Source organism: Drosophila eugracilis, unplaced genomic scaffold (assembly GCF_018153835.1).
Source record: "Drosophila eugracilis isolate 14026-0451.02 unplaced genomic scaffold, ASM1815383v1 contig_575, whole genome shotgun sequence".
In the NCBI taxonomy this organism is placed as follows: Eukaryota; Metazoa; Arthropoda; class Insecta; order Diptera; family Drosophilidae; genus Drosophila; species Drosophila eugracilis.
Genome location: NW_024573454.1, coordinates 743,406 through 758,622, shown reverse-complemented (window position 1 = coordinate 758,622; position 15,217 = coordinate 743,406). Strand labels below are relative to the sequence as shown.

Genomic DNA, 15,217 nt, shown 5'->3' with positions numbered 1-15,217 from the left:
ACAGCTGCCCCCTCCGACTGGTCACATTGAAGAACACGTACTTTCATTATTCTGAGAGAGCGCATCGGTTACAAATTTGGGTACGCTTGGATAACACTATGAACCCGCGCCCCAAGTGACAGAGCAGGTAGCCAAGTGACCCTGGATAACCGTGGGTACTGAGCCGGCTCCCCTGGAAACCCCTAATCCCTATTCTTCTACACACTTTTCAGGTTATGTTCGTTTGTGTACACTGCGACGGGAAGAAGCAACAGGAGCGGATTCCTTGCAGAAGAGTTTGCCCGGTGGCAAAAAAACCGCCCCTGGAATCACAAGTATGATCGAGGTGCTGTGCCTGCTTCTAAGCAGGATTTTGCTACTCCTCATTGGCGGCTACGAGCTGATTTGGCGGTTTCGAGAGCATCTAAATGCACTGGTGGTCAGGTGGTCATATGACCTTTGGCGCAGCGGAACGGCACGTGAGCATCATGAACGTCGTGTGCTCGCGGAATGCCGTTCTCAGTTGACTAAGACGCCTCAGCATCTGGTCCTGGTCATCTCACCGATGGACACCAACGTTGATTCAGTGCTCCTAAGGAAGATCTTTGATTTTGCCTTGGACATGGGTATAAAACATGTCAGTTTGTATGACAGACGAACAAAAGGCAAGGGCTACGTGGAGCTAACCGCACTTTGTCGGTCATCCAACGAGGATCAAGGCAGCTGCTTAAAGTGGCCGCCCAGTCCAATTCCTTGCAAAGCAGAGAATCAGCCCAAAAACGGTCAAAAGACAAATGGTTATGTGAACGGTGCCAACGGCTCATATTCCCCTCAACTGCAGGTAAGTGGCGGGATCTGATAAGCGGGGAATTTAGCAAACTTATAAAACTGAGTTTAAAATACCCTTACATAGTAATTATTTACTTGCTAAATCACTAATCTTGTTTCACTTGTTGACAATTGGTATAAGTACCTTTTCCTTAAAGAAATGCCGTTCAAGGTTCATTGACTAGTTATGTACTTGGCAAAGTATTAACTTTTATCATTTCAATAGATTAGGAATCTATAGAAAAGACCACATTGTGGTTTACAAATTTTCTTAAATATATTGTTGTTTTTACACCTACAGATATTAAAATCGAATCACAAAACCAAATTTTGGAAATCAATAAACTCTTTGTTAGGGTATATCAACATAACCGATTCCCGGAACTAATTGTTTGCCTTATCAAATTTCTAATTGAGTTTTTGGCTTCCCCTTCTTGCAGCTATATCAAATCAGCGCCTCCGATGGCCATGCCCTAATCGCCGACGTCTGTCGGGAGTTGTACGAGGGCAGAGAGACGCCGATGGTGCAAAATCTACTTAAGCAAAAGCGCGAAGCGCTAACAGAGCAGATTACAGGCATGCTGAACAAGCGACTTGGCTTTGATGCCCCGGATCCAGATTTGGGCATTGTGTTTGCCCGACAGACATGCACCTACGGTCTGTTACCCTGGCATGTGAGGTTCACGGAGTTTCACACGCATCCCAGCGGACGCCATTTCGACGTGGAAACGTTCGCCAATATCCTGAGCAAGTACTCTCGGTGCGAACAACGATGGGGCACGTAGACACCCTGTTCTGAGTGGGAAACGATACCCTTATATTAACTAGTTACCTTAACTATATGTAAATTATCGCCAGAAATTCCTTTTAGTTTGTAAGAATAAACCACAAAAGTGTATTGTTCATAATGAAGTGTATTTTGGGGCAGAGTTTTTCGTTTTAAGATCCGTTTGCATAAATATGTACAGCTGCGCTTAAGTCAATAGCTCAGAATACAATATTAGTATTTATTTTGCAGTACTAGAACTTTAAGCGCAACTAAATGTTTATACTATAAGTAAGTGGGCTGACTTAGTTGCTATGGTTAGAATTATTGTATTTTGGTTATTTCCTGGGCCCTTCTACTTGCTTTCAGGCTCAGCATGGCGCTTAGACAGAAGATTGACATCGGTTAAATACTTGTTCTTGTCGATGTTATGGGGTCCCGGACCCATGGGCATCCGCTCATGAAGCACATGGAAGGAGTTGCGCAGATCCTCGAGTGGAGTCGGCCAGTCCCTTCTTAATGTTGGCAAATTCACTGGACATCAAAGATAGTTTGCCCAGCAAGAAGTTGAGGTTCTCATCCATGTCTATCATATGCTTTTTGGTCTCCTCCACCCGGCTGCCCAGACCCATCATTGTGGCCAAAGTGCTGTTGATATATCCATCAGAAGCAGACTGAATAACGCCCAGCATTTCACTGCTCTGGCTGATCTCGCCAGCCATGATCTCGATGCGGTGCCACACCTGGTTTAGCTCCGTCTCCAGCAGTCCACTTATATTCTTGTTTGCTTCCTGTTGGGTACTCACAACCGTTCCATCTAACGCTGTGAAGCGCTCTTTTAGTAGCTCGCTGAGCTTGTTCATCTCCTCCTCCAACAGCTTGCCCACCCGCTGCACTACATTCAGTGTTCCGAAGTCCACCTTACGCTGTGTGTCCAGCACCACCTCTGAGTTGGTCATCATAATATTGTTGAACTTGCTGAGGGCCTCCAATCCCTCGTTCAACTTGGCATTGCTCTCATTCGTCGATGCGAAAGTATTTGTTAAGAATGTCCACTTCCTTAGAAAGCTGGCGAACGTCCGCCTGGATATTGGCCTCCGTTTGCTGTAGTTGCTCAGTGGTCTCCGTAACAGCTTTATCGATAAGTAAGTAGTAATATAATCAGGTACCTAGTTAAGAACTACTTTTACCCTTACCTGATTTATGAACAGCCGAAGATTCGCTCTTAAGTTGAGCCAAGGCATTCAGGGTTTCGTTATTCAGTTCTTGAATATAAGCCCGATCCTTCTCGTTCAGACCAACTGGAGCAGCAGGTCGCTGGACAGTCTCACTCAATTCGTTAACCTTGCCACCCAGCGTATTTAGTCGCTCCAGAAGTTGGGCCTCGAACTCATTGTTCTTGGGTGGAGCAGCAGTGGTCACACTGACGGTATGCTCCTGCAGCTTGGTCTCAATCTGGGACAGCAATTCCGGTCCCTTGGGCAGACCATCGAAATTCTTTTGGGTTTGATCGGCAGCCTTTTGGCTGCTTTCCTTCAGAGAGGCCACACTGGCAGTCAGCTTCTGGATCTCCTCCAGCAACTTTGTGTTGAGACGCTTTTGCTCCTCCAAGAACTCTTTGGGAATGGCGGGAGCGACGGGTGCGGCTGGAGGTGCAAGAAGGTTGCCACTAACTGGAGGTCTCTTAAAGCACTCGTCGTTCTCCCTCATCCACTTAAACATGTGCTCCGTGGCCTGGCTAAAGCGATCTGACTGGGTGTTGTACTTCTCTTCTTGCTAAAGATAAGATGGGTTTAAGATTCAAAAAGTCTTTATAATAAACAAAGTAGCAATACCTAGCCTGGTTGTTCGTAATATTATCCTTGACTTACCGTTATCAGCATGGTCTCTATTTGACTGACCCTCTCGTCCAGGCGCCCGAAGATACCATTTAACGGCTCCAGGCTCTTCTGGCCCTTCTGAAGGGATTGGAGGGCCTTCTTTAGCAATTCGCCCAAAGCACGCTCACGATGTTCGTGCCTTTCCAACTTATTGTCCAGCTGGTTGTAGGAGTAGATTAGTGACTGGATGGTGCCACGTAGCTCCTCGTTGCTGCAAAGAGTCGAGGATTAAGCAGATGATAGCTTAAAATTAGCCTCGCTTTTTGGTCCATTAATCATCAGAGCAGGGGCGGGGATGCCCAATAGATGGGAATGGGACCACCACCACCATGTGCATCTATAAATATTGAGGGGCGCGATCGCATATTCTAGGATGGGGATAAGTGGTGAGTGCCTGATGGACGGGATCTCAGGGTCAGGAACCCTCTACCATTAGCTGTTTGTGTGAAATGCACTGATGCTGATGGATAGAGCATAGATATACAGAGGGGAAACATAGAACACATGCTACTCTATCCGCAGTCACCCTTCGAATTACCAGGCCATTTGCATGTGAAGTGTGCAGTAAAAATATGCCTCCAGTCGCATCCAAAGTCCGAAAATAAACAAACAAATAAGCGGAACAGCCAACATCTTAGTTTCCCTTTGAAGGCATTAGTCATTAGTGAAGTGGCTCTGTGCATGTGCATCCATATCCATATTCCACATCCACTCCCATTCGGATGGCCCCAGGCGCCGACAACTTCTTTTAGTTTCGAAGTCTTTTATAACATTTCGCTAAAAACTCCCCACAGTGGAGGGTATTATGGATCCTAGGATAGGGTAGGGGAATCGAAACCACTCCGGTGCCAAGTGCGAACGAATGTGTGACATGTGTCAAAAGCATAAGAACAAGGAGGGCTAGAAATTGTAGTTCCTTTGAATCTAGATTGGAGGTGGGGATTCCTTAAGTTTGAGCATCCAATTACTACCCTACGCATGAGATCTGATCACAGAGTTAGTGTTTTTATTGTTTTTAAGATCATTTCATTTAAAGTGGGTCCTTAACACTAGGAAATCTTAATGGTTTGGGAATTTTTATGGGTTAAATGGAAGATTTTCAAATTAAATTTTGAAGAATAACATGCTTAGATCAAGAGAATTGGTATATTGTTCCCGAATTTGTTTTAAATGCATTTCAATTTTAGTTAATGAAGAAAAGTGTAACTGGATTTTAGATTTTTAACTATCATAATATTATGATAACTGCTTATTATATTAACAAAAGATATCAAATCGGAATATACAAAATATAAATAAGTAGTGCTACACACTCTTTTATCAACCATTAAATCCCAAACCTTTTTTTTAACTTTAGATGTATAAACCTTTTCATAAAAGGAAATCATGTTTCCCGATACAAAATTTTAATGAATCGATCTACTTTACTTACGAGACTGGCCCTGCAGCAATCGTCTGCCATTGGGAGATTGCAATTAGAGCTATGAATGCTAATTGAAGTGTCCGTCTTTCTCCTTCCATGGTGTTTCTAAATATATAAAGTGCGTTTCGATCCGAACCGATCTTCAATTGAGATGCTGATTGATCCACTGCGTGACCTGTTGGAAAGTCGAACGGATACTGAATCAATGGTTATTGAGAATTGAGAATAAATTTCAATGCATTTTACAATTATTTCCTTTTGGATTACATCAGAACATGTTTATCGCAAATAACTTTGGCATAAACAAATAAATAGTGTAATTTATGGGAATGTACAAACAAATAATAAAGAAATGCCACTGATTTGCAGCTGAAACAATTGCAAACAAAGCGAATTGGTTCCTTGTCCATTTTGTCCGGATAGACCTCGCCAAATGTATATATATGTTTGCATATAGAGCGCCATTAAATCGGCGATATTGTTCTTGCGGCGATAAACAAATGACGCGAAAATATCCACTGGATGCACTGCATGTGCCAGATTCTCCTTCAAAAGGGAAAGGAAGTGATGCATTGAGGAAATTGGGTCAGAAATAAGCGATTTAAATTTACGAGAGCAAAAAATAAAATTAAAAAGCCGTTTTTATTAAAGAAAATTAATAAAAACGTCTCAAGATAGGCCGAATTGTTTTTACGTTGATAAGAACTTTGGGTTAAAGGTTGACTAATGATGAGGGGTATTTGTAAAAATATTAAAGTACATTTTTTATTAATTAAATACTACTTTCGATGTAAGATTGGGTTTAAAGGTAACATACTCACAAGAATAATTATTCGTAACTTAAGGTCAAAAATACTTTAAAATCTAGCACACACTTGGATCACTTAAGATTAAAAATCGAAACACTACCACTAGACGTCCTCACAGCTCGATGCGAAAACGAGGAATGATGCTCGCCGACTATTCCGGAGTAGATGTAGATCCATATTCCTCCCCGATAATGGATTCTCTCCGCTCTCAGCCTTTCTCAGCCCCTAGAAACTCTGGCGCATTGCATATGATTTTAATAATATGTAATTAAAATTGTAGATGATAAGATCCCGCATAGAGTCAAGTCGGGGTGACAATCAATAAAAATTCAATTTATTCTAATACAAAACCATTGGGTACAATGCAAACAAATGATATATGGATGTTGCTAACGAACTTTAGATGATTTTGCGTGGAAATCCCTATCGATTCAGAGCAAGCATCCAAAATCGATTTGATTGAGATGCTTTTCGGTTCCAAAGTAATTTAATTCTTCCAGAGCCGATTCCAAGAATTTATGACCAAAAATTAATTTAAAAATCGGTTGTGGAAAAGCCCTGAAATTGGAATATTATGCAACCTCTATTCATCTATTGTACTATTACAGCTTAGTAACTATAATTATAATTTAAAGTGATATAAACAAATCAATATAATATTTTTTACAAATTTAATTTATTAATTGATAAGTTTAAATCAATAAATTGACCAAAAGCACAATTAAACTTATTTCACAAAGTATTTAAAATTTAATTGTGGCGCCAATTTATGGACTTTAACATTCACCTGGAATTATTAAAAAATTTCGTTGTGAATGGCGTTTCAGCTGGAGCGAAAGAAGATGCATAAATAACAAATAAAAATTGCCGAAAGCATAAATAAACCTTTAAATCCATTTATTAAAAAAAAAACAATGCCCACCTTAATAGCTCTGGATGCGTCGTTATCGATGCTTCGTCCTGTTCCAGGACGAAACGAGCACACCTACCAATCACTGGCCGTCAAAGGAATTCAACATTTGCTGGACAATCTCACGTCCGCCGGGAAACTAGAGCATATAGCTCTTCTTTCTTACTCAACTACGGCAGAATTAAAGGTGGACTTCACACGAGATTACGACCAGATCAGACAGGCGGTCAAGAAAGTCGAACCACTGGACAAGGCCTGTCTGATGAGCATGCTTAAGGCGGTTGTGTCCATAATGTCACCGTGGGGCAACCAAAACATCCTCCAAGTGGTCGTATTTACGGACTGTGGCCTTGGCTTTGGCAACACTTCGATCACAGGCTTCCTGGAGGACTATTCCGGCAAAGATGCGGAGCCGGAGTTTAGCTTTTTAAAAACCCTGGCCAACTATAATCTTAACTTTATTTGTCTTGGCCTGCATGGAGACCACTATTTCACCCGGGGGTTGGCAGTTTACCAGCAACTACTGGACAAGGTCTCCCTAAAGGGTAAGTATATAGTATAAAAATGTATACAAATTAATCTAAATATTAACTCCACTATTTTAGGCCAGCTCTTCATGACCAAACCTGCTAAGAGCACTGAAACAGTCGAGGGCAACCCCAATCCGAACCCGAGTAGTAGCCATAAAAGCGAACTAGGTCGCACTACGGTTTTCGAATTAATAGAACGTCTTTGTGAGTCAACTTATAAGTCCTCGGAGGTGATCTTAAAATGTGGGAGCTATTTTCGTATGGAGGCGCCAGTATTGCTCTGGCCACCTACGGCACCCTATGAGCAAAAATCTTCAGTATTTGGACGAGAGCCCACTATTCGCCACATTGATTCAAGGATTGAAGTTTGTGGGTTTCTAGCCCTTTCGGACATTGGTTCGCCGGCCACTTTGAGTCGTCATTGGGTACTTCCCAAGGTGGAGCGGGAAAAGAGTGGCGGAAGTCGAAGATCTGCAAGCTTACCGTCAGCTGCCAAGCCACCGAAACTCAATTTGGATACCAGCAATCCCAACTACGAACTGGAAAAGTTGGAAACTGATATACGAGATTTCTACTCTAAAGATCCAAAAGACACCGAAGAGAGTGGCGATGACGATGTGACCATTGTCTTGAAACCTGGTCCCCAGACGGAGCAGCAAAAGGAAAACCTTTGCGTCCTTCTTCATGGTGCCCTCAAAATGGAGAATATGGCAGCTTTGGTTAAAGTGGGCGATAAGTGGTATGGATTTATATATGCCTTCACCGACGGTAAGAAAAAGTCCAATCTGATGCTAAACATACTTCCACCTGGAACAAATGTGATACCATGGGTTGGAGATCTGGAATTGCTCGGATTTCCCGAGGACTTGGCCCCTGGGGAGACAGCCAGTTTTCCGGTGCGGGCTGATCGGAGATCCTATTCCCAGAGTAGTGTTGTATGGATACGACAGGCCAGTCTACAGTCTGATGTCCAAAAGGTATTACGGCATGCCAAGAAGATGCCAGACAAGACCCAGCATTTCTACAAAGAGCTAAATCGGATTCGAAGAGCTGCTTTGGCCCTTGGATTCGTAGAGTTGCTGGAGGCCTTGGCAATGTTGCTAGAAAAAGAGTGCGCACATCTCAGCCTGAATGGTGCCAACAACGAATGCACCTTGCAGTTGCAACATGCGGCCACAGAATTGCGAAAGACATCAAATAGAGATATCAAGTCTACGATTATACCGCTACAAAAAGTGGGTGCCTCTGATGCGGGCAGCACAGCTGCTACTGCTACTGCACCTGCATATATGTATTAAAAAATATTACAAGACCTATGTATATGTGTTTTTATAATCATAAAAAGACGAATTTGGTAAAGTTTTAAAATCATTCAAAACTGTAACGGTCACTTTCCTTATTATGAGCACCAAACATTTTTGCATTTAACAGCACTTTACTATTTGTTTATCGGCTATCGAGCGACAAATAACAATAACAATGGGAAGTCCAGAATTACCTTCAGATCCTGGCCAGGAGATATTTCCAACCCCATCAGTTGACCATCCGAGAGGAGGTGTAGAGAGCGAAGATGATGATGATCCGGATGTATACGATGGCTATCAACCACTTGCCTTGGACGACGATAATGTTGGAGCAGATCCCGAGGAAAATAGCGCAGAAGCTCACCCTACAGATAACGACGAGGACATTGATTTGATGACAGCTCCAGTCACTCATGGCGACCCCAACATGCCGACAATCGAGCCCGCGGATGTAGAAATCGAGCGACAAGTTTGGAGTGAGCCAAGGCCAAGGGAACTCCAAATGGATCTTGACAAGACGCGAACGGAACAGGTAAAGTAGAATAAAATTATTCAAAGTATTTAAGTATTAAATTAATTTTCATCAATTTACTTCAGATCCTCAAGGCCATGTCCACGATAACGTTACCCAACATCACAGTTCCAGATTGGGCCAAGGGAGTGCCCGAAGAGCGCTGGAAAAATGAACTCCTCGACCGGATAAACAACCGACAACATCCACCAGGGCCTTCATCATCGTCGCAGGAAGATCCCCAGCATTCCAAATCTAAGAGAGATTAGCTTGTATACTCTGTATTTAGCAAAAACATTCTCCAATATATGCTTAATTTAGAAAGATTATACAAAAAATAGAGTACGGCAGAGATCCTAGAATGCAGCCAGCAATGCCTGGCCCACTAAGTTCACTTTGCTGAAGTTCGCGTCCTGCGGTGTGTTGGTTAGTTCTCTGAGCTTGTCCATCACATAGTCAACGGACACTACCTGTGCAATGGTCTCCTGACCACAGGGAGTTGTAGTCAGATTGCCGATGGCCTGCATGGAACGGTAGCACGCCTCCAGGTCCTTGGCCCATTTCAGAAATTCCACTACACCGGACGTAACCACATGACAAACCTCCGATTTTGCCACGCTCATGGTTTGCGATATTGTGAGGTTCAAATAGAAGGTTGCTACTGCAATCTGCAGGTTGGCACTACCCGTCTTGATCGTTCCAACAAGGTCAATGATCTCCGGCAGACGAGACTCAACCTGTTGACGTCCTGTGGCGTGACCTAAACTATTGGCCAGGCAGCGCACAACCATTAGCTGGTTGGCTGCTGATCCTGCCAGGTTGGGGATGATGGTTTCCAGGAAATTATGGCTGTTATTTAAGACACTAAAGATGGGCTCATTCCGAACAGCCAGGCGCAGGATGTCTAGTACGGGGAAGAGCATGGCCGCTGGCCACTTCAGTAGGATGATTAAGGCTTCAAGTGAGGTCAGATCTAGTTCCGGCGTTTGCTCAGTGAGTTTGATTACAGCCAAGATGATTTCTTCTCCAACCTTACCATCGGCAGGGGTTAGCTTATTATTGAACTCCCTGAAAAAAAGGGATGGATTCAGGTCATGTTCCCAATACCACTTCAATTACCCACTTCATTTTATCAAGCACCTTCTTTGCATCACAGGCGTCAAAAGTGCGGTAGCTGCTCACAGGAAAGTGCTTGTCACCGGATCGAACAAAGTTTACGTCTACCTGGGACGGAGCATTGCTAGCTGATGTGGAGTAGCTTGATGCGCCCGTAAAAGGATCTACATTTCCACCACTCCTCACATTCGTATTACTTGAACCAGGAACATAGCGCGAACCTCCAGTGAATGGATCCTGATAACCAGTAGGCGCTTGCTCCATCATCACAGGCGCACTATTCGAGTTCTTTACAATAAAGTTGGCAACCTGGTCGAGGTAGGCCTGTGGCAAGTTATTGCGATGAATAAATGTCTGGGCCGCCTGCCAAGGATCTTCGCCTCGATTGTAGGGTAGCTTAATTGGTGGTTCCGTGTCGGAGATGTCAACGTTGAACACAAAGTCGTACTCTTTGCCCTCATGTAGCTTTTTGCCTGAGCTAGCCTGTGTGCCCCCAGAAGCACCAGTAACGTCGCCCACAAAATTCCAGTTGCCCGTATTCCAGATATAGCACTTTACGGAACCATCCGGATGCCGCACCATTTTCGTTTGCCCTTCTCGGGTTCCATTAGACAAAAGGGCTTCCGGACCTGGAAGACTACATAAAGATTGTTATCTTTCTGAATATATATGAGAAATCCATGCGAAAGCTTACTCTGTCTTCTTAATGCCTCCAATATCTTCATTCATCTGTGACTTCCTGGTAGCCACTGCCAAATCAAAGGATTTTAGGACGCCCTCGCTAGCTTGTCTAGCCGGATCCTGGCTGAATACCCTTACCACACCGTCGCTGCAACCGGTGACGATGTCTCCGTTTTTCAAGCAGGCCACAGACCACACAGAAATGGCTGGATGGATGATAGGGGCACCCAGCTCATCACCAGTTATGACATTCCACATGCGTAAAGTGCTGTCTTCGCCACAGGAGACCACCACCTGATCTCCCAGAGCCTTATTTCTATCCATTGAATATATATAGTTTGCGTGTCCGCTCAACTGACGGACGCACTCGCCATCCTCGTTCCAAAACCGAAGAACAGCATCATTTCCGCAGGAAAGCAGAGTGTTGGCCTCCAGACCGATGAGCCCCCTTACACAATCCGTATGTCCTTTGAGCAGTCGCAACTTCTCGCCTTTTGCGTTCCAGTAGTAGATGTTCTTGTCGGCTCCACCGGTTACATACTTTCCCTGTTCCTTTAAGGTAGCTACTGCCCAAACGGCCGCCTCGTGTCCCTCTAAGGGAATAAAAGTCACATCACCTGCCTCACTAATGGTCCACACTCGGGCAGTCTTGTCCCAACTACCACTGATGAGGCTGCGTGCCTCCAATCCTTCCGAGAGGGCGCACACTGTTGATCCGTGACCCTTGAGGGTGAGTAAAGGCACAAATCCATCCTGCTTGTAAATACAAATAGTGGCATCATTGCTGGCGGTGCAGATCCACTGCTCCGACTCTAGGTAGTAGATGTACGAAATGAAGTTCTTGTGGTCCTGCAGAGTAACGCTCTCCAAGTATTCATTTCTTAGGGAGGTAAAAGGAATACTTTAGATGGTCATCAAAAAAGCTTCACCCTCATTAACTAACCCAAACGGTTTCCACAGCTTTGTGCTCTTGTCCCTTGAACCGGACAAAATAATTTGCCCTCCTTCAGATGTTCCACCACCCACCGCAACAGCCCGCACATCCATGCTATGACCCAGGAGCTCGCAGCTCAGCTTGTAGTTGTCTAACGATGGTTCCATGTGTGGTCTGGTATTATCCTGGTTATCACGTTACAAAAGTATTACTTTGTTTGCCGGCTGCCACCGATATTACCATTCAATGCGAAAAAATTTGCACACTCAGATAGTGGTGAGCCGATCCGACTCGCGGTTAACAAGCCGCATACGATACTTTTTAAATCCAATATAGTTCAATTTAAAAAACGAAGTAAACAATTTAACAGTAGCATAAGAAAAGCAAAAATTTTATATTTTAGCATGCCAACTAAAATTAAGATAAAATTGTTCTCTGTTACGTTGTTATAAGTATATATTAAAACAAGAGCAAAAAAATGTTTTTGATTTATAGAGATAGAAAGTTAATCTTTAAAATGTTTTTTGTTGTTATCCAATATAGTTTAACAAACGAAGTCAAAGTTTTTTCTGTCTTCAATATATTTGCAGAGATATCGATAAATATAAGGACTCTATCGTTCAATTTGATTTTTGACTGTCATCTCTAGGCCTGAAAGTCTTGCTTTGTTAAACAAAGTTTGTTTACATTTTCATGAAATGGGTGGGAAAAGTTATTATTGCGATTACTGCTGTTGTTTCTTAAAAAACGATGTTAATGTGAGAAAATTGCACAATGTAGGTCTCTCCCACACTATTGCAAGGATCAACTATATGAAACGGTATGAGGGTAAGGACAATCTGAACTCCATAAACAAATATTTTTACCAAAAAATCGAAAATCTTTAGATCCCAAAAAGGTTTTAAACGAAGAGCATCGGAAAGCGCCATGTAAACGATACTTTGAAGGCTACTGCAAATTTGAAATGTATTGCAAATACTCCCACTATAGTAAGAGGGAATTCCAGGAACTGGAAAAAATAGGTTTGAGATGGAATGTTGGGCATAACAATTAGTTTCAAGTATTTATCCTTTCAGTTATTGCTAAAAAGAATTCAAAGTCCCGTAATAGAAAGAACTCCAATAAATGGCCATGGAAAACTCATCTACAAAGGGGATTACCTCCGTCATTGCAACCCATTACCTTGGCCAAGTTGCAACAAACAAATTTTGAACTAAGCTGGGGTTAATTAAAGCCAATATATTTACAATAAGCACAAGTCAAGAATTCAATATTCCAACTACTTTCTCCATCACACGTGCCACTTTTAGATTAATTCGCAATGTCCGAGCGTACTCGTAATGAAACGATTTCGGGGAATGCCCGCTTAAGTTCTCCTCATCGGGATCAGCCAGGTGTGCCAGCAGGAAATAGCATAGGTGTTCTGTAAGCAGATAAGATTCAAAGAATTTCATTAAAGGAATTCAAGGTATATTATTCAATTGACCTTTCCAATGGTTCTTAGATACGTGTAGGCATAACATAGGAAATGTCAGACATCATTAAATCTGTTCAATAAAACCTACCCTGCTCCCCTTCCACGGCATAAAAAAGGGGCGGATTACCACCTCTGGCCTCGGATGCGTTAATCACATCCATTTTATGACGACGGTTCTTCAACTTTTGTTTACTCAACTCCAGCCTTTCACAGGCACGATCATAGTACTTAGCAAAAGCCTTCTCATCCGCGTCATTTGCATTTGAAGACTCCTGTGTTCTCCTGTATACAGTTTCCCCCAATTCTCGCTCGTCTATAATATCCAGTATTGCTTCCGCAATTAAGAATTGATTATTTCTCACAGCCAGATGCAAAACTGTATAGCCATCGTCGTTGGTTAGTAGTAAAATATTTAAATCGATTCTACGCATTAGTAACCTAAAAGACTCAATATTTATATTATTTATGACAGCCAGATGTAGAGCTGTATTTGAGTTCTCGTAGAGATTATCGGTATGGCAATGAGCACTCAAAATTAGTGATATAATCTCCGTATCCGCGTCATTCGTCAGTGCAAGTTCCAGGCAATCCTCTCCATCAGAGGTGAGCAGTTCGTTGATATCCATTTTGTCGTGTAGGCACACAAATATTTGGCGGTTTACACCAAAAACATTCCCATCCAGTATTTCATCGTGGATGGGCCTGAAAGATGATATAATTATGAGTCTTTAATAATTTCATTCATTTGGTATCTTTTTTTTTTGTTTTAATACTTACAGCAAACCTTCTTCGGACATTATACGGGCCTTTTTGAATTCATTAGCCATTATCCGTATAATTCGGTCTTTATTACTGCCATTTATATAGTCCTCCACCAGTGTCATCTCATCAAAATTTAAAGATATAATAGAATTGGTGGATTCACGACGCTGAGGGGTAGCTTTCGAGTGCATATTTTCCGCAGCATTAAAAAAATCCTGTTCAAAATAAGTTAATCATCGTTATTAAGCATCAATCATTTCACAATTCTGATTAATTTTGCCGTAGAAACTTCTTACATATTTCTGTATATATAATCAACTTTAATTTTAAAAACAAAACGAGTCACAGACTCTTAATCAATTGCTTTCGAAAATAAAATGTCTACGTGAAAAATGATTTACATTACTTTTAGAAATCATTTCTAGACAAGAAGTATATATTATTAATATAACTTACAGGCGCCTCCTGTTTTTTCTTCTTGGTGACAACAGGTGTCAGTTGCTTTTCTTCTCGCTCCTGAAGCGCCATTTCAGCCGCAGATCTTTTGACCACCTGTGGCACGCAGGTATTTCGCTTTCGTCCGCGCTTTTTAGGAACTTTTTGGGGTTCATTAGGTGTTTTTATATGACTGGAACTTGATGTGGCCTGGGGGCTATTGGTATTCCCCGTAGATGATTCATTTATTAGATCAGGCCGTTTCAGGGGTTTAGTAGTCCTTTCCTGGGGCTCCGTTTCCGTTTGCGTCGAGGAATCCACTTTTTGGGCCCGACAAGAACATTGTTTACCTTGATTAGAGATAGCGACCTTATCACTAGAACTGCGATTATTAATAGCGTCGATCACCCGTTGGGTGAGAGCTTTATCGGGGAGGCGCATCAGTAATTTAAATATTTCCTCGTAAATAACCTGACAGGACTTCCTCTGGATATAGGTCGTGGTGCCCATTGGGGCGGGCATCGATATCAATCGAACTGGAGTTGGTTGTTTGGCTAACAATAAATCCGATCCGTCTGGGATGACTGGTTGAATGAGCTGCGATTTTGTTAATAACACTTTCTTCATCGTGCTTGCCTTTCAATGTGTTACTCAAGTTTACAATAACGAAAAGAGATAAGATGCTCCAGTTTGTTATTGATTTTGCGGGGAATTCCAAATTTAGGTGGATCCAAATATAATAAGTTGGTTTTTCCCCAAGACACGCTGCACGGAATGGCACTCGGGCGCCTTTCAACACTTTTTTTTAGAGACGTGCGATAGTTTTGTCCAATTAATTTATTACGCAACGATACTATAATGGCAATTCTCTA

The 15,217-nt window shown here is 42.5% G+C and overlaps 7 protein-coding genes across 10 annotated transcripts; 4 read left to right on the top strand and 3 right to left on the bottom strand.

Annotated features, from left to right (window-relative positions):
* Nucleotides 1–8: 8 nt before the first annotated feature.
* On the top strand, nt 9–1,715 carry LOC108102643 (dehydrodolichyl diphosphate synthase complex subunit NUS1). Of its 3 annotated transcripts, none has more exons than XM_017207765.2 (3): nt 9–127; nt 213–820; nt 1,248–1,715. In XM_017207765.2, exons 2-3 carry the CDS (start codon nt 317–319, stop codon nt 1,590–1,592), a joined length of 849 nt encoding a protein of 282 aa, XP_017063254.1. In that variant the 5' UTR covers nt 9–127; nt 213–316; the 3' UTR covers nt 1,593–1,715. The 3 variants fall into 3 exon arrangements, with proteins under 3 accessions (XP_017063254.1, XP_017063256.1, XP_017063255.1); XM_017207767.2 differs by having other exon boundaries at nt 21–155; XM_017207766.2 differs by having other exon boundaries at nt 22–151.
* LOC108102641 lies at nt 1,704–5,809 on the bottom strand. The gene is given in 7 exon segments (XM_017207764.2): nt 1,704–2,069; nt 2,071–2,607; nt 2,609–2,706; nt 2,770–3,349; nt 3,445–3,664; nt 4,886–5,051; nt 5,786–5,809. Coding segments are annotated over 6 exon segments (1,665 nt in total). The 5' UTR covers nt 4,975–5,051; nt 5,786–5,809; the 3' UTR covers nt 1,704–1,928.
* Nucleotides 5,810–6,526: 717 nt separating this feature from the next.
* LOC108102645 (integrator complex subunit 14) lies at nt 6,527–8,496 on the top strand. Its single transcript, XM_017207770.2, has 2 exons — nt 6,527–7,140; nt 7,201–8,496. Exons 1-2 carry the CDS (start codon nt 6,600–6,602, stop codon nt 8,421–8,423), a joined length of 1,764 nt encoding a protein of 587 aa, XP_017063259.1. The 5' UTR covers nt 6,527–6,599; the 3' UTR covers nt 8,424–8,496.
* Nucleotides 8,497–8,591: 95 nt separating this feature from the next.
* Nucleotides 8,592–9,280, top strand: LOC108102646. Its single transcript, XM_017207771.2, has 2 exons — nt 8,592–8,961; nt 9,027–9,280. The coding sequence occupies exons 1-2, from the start codon at nt 8,605–8,607 to the stop codon at nt 9,207–9,209; spliced, it is 540 nt and encodes a 179-aa protein (XP_017063260.1). The 5' UTR covers nt 8,592–8,604; the 3' UTR covers nt 9,210–9,280.
* Nucleotides 9,206–12,016, bottom strand: LOC108102644 (phospholipase A-2-activating protein). The gene is made up of 4 exons (XM_017207769.2): nt 11,681–12,016; nt 10,751–11,617; nt 10,064–10,693; nt 9,206–10,008 (listed from the first exon to the last, which is right to left on the bottom strand). The coding sequence occupies exons 1-4, from the start codon at nt 11,836–11,838 to the stop codon at nt 9,297–9,299; spliced, it is 2,367 nt and encodes a 788-aa protein (XP_017063258.1). The 5' UTR covers nt 11,839–12,016; the 3' UTR covers nt 9,206–9,296.
* Nucleotides 12,017–12,320: 304 nt separating this feature from the next.
* LOC108102692 lies at nt 12,321–12,923 on the top strand. 2 transcript variants are annotated; one of them, XM_017207836.2, is made up of 4 exons: nt 12,338–12,373; nt 12,452–12,499; nt 12,559–12,693; nt 12,748–12,923. In XM_017207836.2, the coding sequence occupies exons 1-4, from the start codon at nt 12,370–12,372 to the stop codon at nt 12,897–12,899; spliced, it is 339 nt and encodes a 112-aa protein (XP_017063325.1). In that variant the 5' UTR covers nt 12,338–12,369; the 3' UTR covers nt 12,900–12,923. The 2 variants fall into 2 exon arrangements, with proteins under 2 accessions (XP_017063324.1, XP_017063325.1); XM_017207835.2 differs by having other exon boundaries at nt 12,321–12,499.
* On the bottom strand, nt 12,896–15,140 carry LOC108102691. Its single transcript, XM_017207834.2, has 4 exons — nt 14,367–15,140; nt 13,926–14,125; nt 13,237–13,850; nt 12,896–13,094 (listed from the first exon to the last, which is right to left on the bottom strand). Exons 1-4 carry the CDS (start codon nt 14,970–14,972, stop codon nt 12,931–12,933), a joined length of 1,584 nt encoding a protein of 527 aa, XP_017063323.2. The 5' UTR covers nt 14,973–15,140; the 3' UTR covers nt 12,896–12,930.
* Between the last annotated feature and the right edge of the window lie 77 nt (nt 15,141–15,217).

What these genes read in the sequence shown, in the direction of transcription:
- LOC108102643 (XM_017207765.2), top strand. Translation starts at nt 317, where the DNA reads ATGATCGAGGTGCTGTGCCTGCTTCTAAGCAGGATTTTGCTACTCCTC. An exon ending in CATATTCCCCTCAACTGCAG is followed by an intron (nt 821 to 1,247) that starts GTAAGTGGCGGG and finishes CCCTTCTTGCAG; the next exon opens with CTATATCAAATCAGCGCCTC.
- LOC108102645 (XM_017207770.2), top strand. Translation starts at nt 6,600, where the DNA reads ATGCCCACCTTAATAGCTCTGGATGCGTCGTTATCGATGCTTCGTCCT. An exon ending in GGACAAGGTCTCCCTAAAGG is followed by an intron (nt 7,141 to 7,200) that starts GTAAGTATATAG and finishes CCACTATTTTAG; the next exon opens with GCCAGCTCTTCATGACCAAA.
- LOC108102646 (XM_017207771.2), top strand. Translation starts at nt 8,605, where the DNA reads ATGGGAAGTCCAGAATTACCTTCAGATCCTGGCCAGGAGATATTTCCA. An exon ending in ACAAGACGCGAACGGAACAG is followed by an intron (nt 8,962 to 9,026) that starts GTAAAGTAGAAT and finishes AATTTACTTCAG; the next exon opens with ATCCTCAAGGCCATGTCCAC.
- LOC108102644 (XM_017207769.2), bottom strand. Translation starts at nt 11,838, where the DNA reads ATGGAACCATCGTTAGACAACTACAAGCTGAGCTGCGAGCTCCTGGGT. An exon ending in AAGCTGTGGAAACCGTTTGG is followed by an intron (nt 11,618 to 11,680) that starts GTTAGTTAATGA and finishes TACCTCCCTAAG; the next exon opens with AAATGAATACTTGGAGAGCG. An exon ending in GGAGGCATTAAGAAGACAGA is followed by an intron (nt 10,694 to 10,750) that starts GTAAGCTTTCGC and finishes ATCTTTATGTAG; the next exon opens with TCTTCCAGGTCCGGAAGCCC.
- LOC108102692 (XM_017207835.2), top strand. Translation starts at nt 12,370, where the DNA reads ATGGGTGGGAAAAGTTATTATTGCGATTACTGCTGTTGTTTCTTAAAA. An exon ending in CTATATGAAACGGTATGAGG is followed by an intron (nt 12,500 to 12,558) that starts GTAAGGACAATC and finishes GAAAATCTTTAG; the next exon opens with ATCCCAAAAAGGTTTTAAAC. An exon ending in CCAGGAACTGGAAAAAATAG is followed by an intron (nt 12,694 to 12,747) that starts GTTTGAGATGGA and finishes TTATCCTTTCAG; the next exon opens with TTATTGCTAAAAAGAATTCA.
- LOC108102691 (XM_017207834.2), bottom strand. Translation starts at nt 14,972, where the DNA reads ATGAAGAAAGTGTTATTAACAAAATCGCAGCTCATTCAACCAGTCATC. An exon ending in ATGTCCGAAGAAGGTTTGCT is followed by an intron (nt 13,851 to 13,925) that starts GTAAGTATTAAA and finishes ATCATCTTTCAG; the next exon opens with GCCCATCCACGATGAAATAC. An exon ending in TGCCGTGGAAGGGGAGCAGG is followed by an intron (nt 13,095 to 13,236) that starts GTAGGTTTTATT and finishes ATCTGCTTACAG; the next exon opens with AACACCTATGCTATTTCCTG.